At 37.8% G+C, this 4,769-nt stretch overlaps 1 protein-coding gene across 1 annotated transcript in view; it reads left to right on the top strand.

Moving 5' to 3' along the window:
* Positions 1–1,457: 1,457 nt before the first annotated feature.
* The window catches only part of LOC123249082 (glyceraldehyde-3-phosphate dehydrogenase-like), a gene marked incomplete at its 5' end in the record, with an annotated part of 4,136 nt that continues 824 nt past the window's right edge, over positions 1,458–4,769 (top strand). Inside the window, one exon of the mRNA XM_044678060.1 lies at positions 1,458–1,490. Within this exon, the coding sequence (XP_044533995.1) occupies positions 1,458–1,490 (33 nt within the window). The remainder of the gene's footprint in view (positions 1,491–4,769) is intronic.

Below are 4,769 nucleotides of genomic sequence, written 5' to 3'. Positions count from 1 at the left end.
AAGATGTCGAAGGGAGTTCAAAAGTTGTTCCTGTGTGTGAGCAAACATGTCTGAAATGGACTGTGAATATCAAGTTGGCTGATTGACTGGCTGTGTGGATAGTTGGGTCCATGAGTAGTTCATAGTGCTCATTTCATTAAAGATGGATTGGTTTTTGCCATCCTTTGCTTGAGTGGCATCCCCTCATAGTTAATGTGCGTTGTAAGAACTTAATAAATATAATGGCATGCAAAGGCAGGAAAACAGAAGTGAGCAAGATGTATATAAGGAGACCATAAGGAAAAACACTGCCTGGAATAGCTTTATCCTTTGTATGAGTAGCCTCAGGACTCAGCATAACCAGAAAGTCCATACTCTTAGGATGATTCTGTTTCTGAGAGTTTTTCCTCCTCTATGCCTATACTTGCCTCCAGAAGCAGCAACATGTTCATTTTATTCATTTTGCAAATGCAGCCACCCTTGGGCTGGAAAACCACATGTTCCAAGCTTATCCCCATCCAAGCAGGTGTTTCTGATTGCCTGGGCCTCTGATATCAAGTCTGCAGAGGATAAATATCCAGACTCTGGTGTGAGCTAATGAACCTGGGAACAGCTTTATCTCAAGTGGCAGAACCCTGTGTTTTGAGAGCATTAAGTTCTACTCTCTGAACCATATGTTTGTATTTGATTTGGCCGATGGCTGTGTGTCCTGCATATGAGTAGGTTCATTATGTGCCTTACCCTAAATATATGTTGCAATATAACTTTCCAGGTCTTAATTTATGTTATAGTGGAGATTCTTCTTGTGTATGGGGTAAACTAGATAGCCAAAGAAGTCCCTTCCGACTTTCAAATTCTATAATTCTTTCATTTTACAATTGATGTCCGCTCTTTCCAAAACCTTCCTCCCCTGAGGTATTATTTCTCACGTAGGTATTTTTAAGAAAATGCCTTAAAATGACATGGTCAAACTTAATTTATTTCTGCAATGCGTACTGAAGATCTCTATTAACTTAAGCAAGCATGAATAACACACTACAGCAAGGTATATTACAACTGTTGGGTATTGAGGACACTAAAATTCTAAACCCTAGGTTGGTAATGACATACAACATGCAAACACAAATTGATCTCCTCTGCTAGGTCTCCAAATTTTGAAAGTTATTCATTCAGTGTAACTTGAAGAAAATTGTCATTTGGTATAGTGACAGCTATTGACATTTCCCCCCACCTTGAATTGTTACTAATCAATGCCCAGGGAATTGTAAGCAACAAGCTCGTGCTTCAATGACACTGGCCTCCTTGCTATTTTTTTTTTTGTAAAAAACACTGTTTCCCACTCTGGACATTTTCACTGGCTATTCTCCATATCTGGAACTACTCATATTCTCCTCCTGGATTCCCTCATTTCCTTCAAGTCTCAGCTAAAGTCCTACCTCCTCCAAGAAGTCTTTGCCAGTGCTCCATAATCTTAATGCCTTTCCTCTAAGATTATCTCCAATTTATCCTGTATGTAGCTTGTTGGCATATTGTCTCTCTCATTAGACTGTAAACTGCTTGAACTGGGGCCTGCTTTTTGTCTTCATTTCCCCCAACTCCTAGCTGCCACATAGTAGATGTTTAATAAATTTTTTCACTTGTTATAGACCCTCAGCACTTCACACTGGAATACTACCACTGCTGGTTGGTCTCCCTAACTCATTCTTTCCCCACTCCATTTAGTGGTCAAATTAATCTTGCCAAAGCACAGATCTGGAAATCTCACCCTCCTTTAAATAAACTCCAGTGGCTCCCTATCACCTCCAAGATCAAATATAAAATTATTTTTGTCATTCAAAGCCCTTCACAATCTGGCTCCCTCTTTTCCAGTCTTCATACTTCTCACTCCCCCTACACATAGAGATCCAGTAACACTATCTTCCTTGGTGTTATTTGCACACAGCACTTCATCTCTTCATTCTGGGCATTTTCACTAGCTGTCTTCCATATCTGGAATGTCCTCTCTTATCATCTCTGCCTCTTCACTTCCCTAGCTTCCTTCAAATCCCAGCTAAAATTCTATTTTCTCTGGGAAACCTTTTCTGATCCCCTTTAATGCTAGTATCTCCTCTCTATTGATTATCTTCATCTTATCTTGCATGTATCTTGTTTGTATGTAATTTTTTTCATGCTGTTTCTCTATTGGATTGTCAGCTCTTTGAGAGTAGGCACTGTTTTTTACCCTTCTTTTTAATCTTTAAGTTTAGTACAATGTCTGACATATAGTAAGTGTTCAATACATCTTATTGACTTACTGAGCATTGGTTTCTTTGGTTGTCATTCCATGAAAGATAGCACACTTCTTATGTGTAAATTCCAAAACTTCTCATCATGTCTTAGATTGTGTCTTATTAGGTTTTCAAGTAGATGTTCAATTTTATAGCTTTCAATGATATATCTGCACAGTTTCTATTGTTTTTTGCATAATGTGCTTTGATCACTAAGATGTGATTACTTAAGGATAACCCTTTTATCATTTTGAGTGGCAATGACCTAGTCCTGAATTGTCATCATAAGCTCTCCATCTCTACAAACAAATCCTCATTTTTTAATCATTTATTTCATATTTCTTTGTCAGCATATTATTGGCCGAGTTCATGTAGATCTTGCCAAAGGAGGGTTCCCATTCCATTCATAAATCTAAACTATTTCATAGAATCAATCCAGAAGTAAACCACTTTTACATTTGACAAATTCAACATCACGTAACTTTTATTTGTCCTAAATATTGCTTGGTTAACTGATGTCTCCTTTTCCAAGAGTATGTCTGAAAGTTATTGTAATGATTATAACAGCAAACTGTCTATCTAGAATCTCTTACTGTCCCTCTTATACTGAAGTAGAATGAATAGATTGCATTCAAGGATAGGATAATCAGGGATTTACCCCAGGGTACTAAAATTTGGAGATAGCAAAAAACTAACAGTATACTCTTTAAATATATTACTTCAAGGAATTATAATTTTATTGAGGGTAGGTACTCCTTCTACCAACATCTCCAACCTATGCAATAAGTATAATTAATAATAATAATTAGTTTGGTTTTTTATCAATTTTTTTCTCAATTTTTTTGAGAATTTCTGTGTCTGAAAAATCAACACCTTATGGCCATTCTGGTGATGAGATTCTCCAAACTTATCTATATTGGTCCTTGGATGAAAAGAATGCAGCCCATCACCTGATATGTATCTAAAGCCTTTCCAGTTTGGTATGAACTTCTAGTCCACTGGTTCTCAACCTGAACTTAAAAAAAATACTTATTTTGATCACCATTTCAATATAATTTGTTTCCTCTATAATACTATTTATTTTGCTCATGTATTTCAAAACATTATACTATAAAGAAGTCTATAGGCTTCACCAAATGGCCAAAGGAGCGCAGAACAAACAAAAAAAAAAGCTTTAAAACTCCTACTTAAGAATCTGTGTTCCACTAACATAACTTGAAAATCTGGAGTGACCTCCATATCAAGATAGAGTAGGTCATTATAACTAGCAAAAAGGTGAGGAAAATTAGCAGGGAGAAGGGAATAATAATAATTAAAATAATAACTAGCATTTATAGAGTAGCCATCATGTGTCAGGCACTGTGCTAAGTGCTTTACAATTATCATCTCATTTGATCCTCACAACAACCCAGGAGGTAGGTGCTAGTAATATCCCCATTTCACAGATGAAGAAACAGGTAGACAGAGGCACAGTGATTTACCTAGTACTACACACCTTGTAAGTGACTGAAGTCAAATCTGAACTCAGGTCTTCCTGATTCTAGAACCACTTAGTCACTTAGCTGCCCTAGAGTACAATAGGAAGACAAATACATTAGGACAAAGTAATCCTACAGAGAACCACTGAGCCTTTTAAGAACTCTTTTTCTGAGGGAAAGGATTGGATGACTACCACCCTCCTACCTTTACTTGCCAAAGGATCTACATCCCTAGGAACTAAAAACCCTCCAGACTCTAGTTCGTATGCCAATAATGTAGGGGCAGAACCTGACTCACACAAGTGTCCTGGTAGTTTAGATTTCACAATAGAACAAAATGGTACACTCATAAGTCACTCACAATTAACATAAGGAGATTTCCTTAGCCATAGCTGAAGGATATTCAATAAGGATAGGCACTGAAGACCCACACACACAACTGATTCAGAAGAATGAAGCTTTCTTCCCTGAGTTACCCAGTGACCCACTAGCCAAACATCAGAGAACAGCTAAAATTCCTTGTGCCTGTTTTATACTCAGGAGAATAGAAAGTGATATCAATAGGCTGAGTGTTGGAGTTACCTGAACGGATCAAGTTTGAGGATGATCTCAATACCCATTAAGGAAAAACTAAACTATCCTACACAGGCAATGATGCCACCACACCAGATTTCCTTCGGCTCACTTTTTCTTCTTCAATAGCACTGTCAAGGAAACTAAAGGTACTCACTGGTTACTGGGTATTTCTTATGTTGGTATCAGTAAAAATGTAAAGAAACAAATGAGCAGACATTAAGCATAATAGAAATAGACTACTGCATAGGTGGTCTGGCCAACTCTCATATTCATCCTTTTCTTAAAAAGTCAGATCTCTGGTTTCATCATCCCCAGAAGGGATTCCATATGAGGGAAGGAATGAAGGGAGGGAGGGAGAAAGGAAGGGAGGGAGGGAGGAAGGAAGGAAGGAAGGAAGGAAGGAAGGAAGGAAGGAAGGAAGGAAGGAAGGAAGGAAGGAAGGAAGGAAGGAAGGAAGGAAGGAAGGAAG

This window comes from Gracilinanus agilis, chromosome 1 (genome assembly GCF_016433145.1).
Source record: "Gracilinanus agilis isolate LMUSP501 chromosome 1, AgileGrace, whole genome shotgun sequence".
In the NCBI taxonomy this organism is placed as follows: domain Eukaryota; kingdom Metazoa; phylum Chordata; class Mammalia; order Didelphimorphia; family Didelphidae; genus Gracilinanus; species Gracilinanus agilis.
Note: the sequence above shows the minus strand (reverse complement) of the source record. Positions and strands in the feature narration are given on the sequence as shown.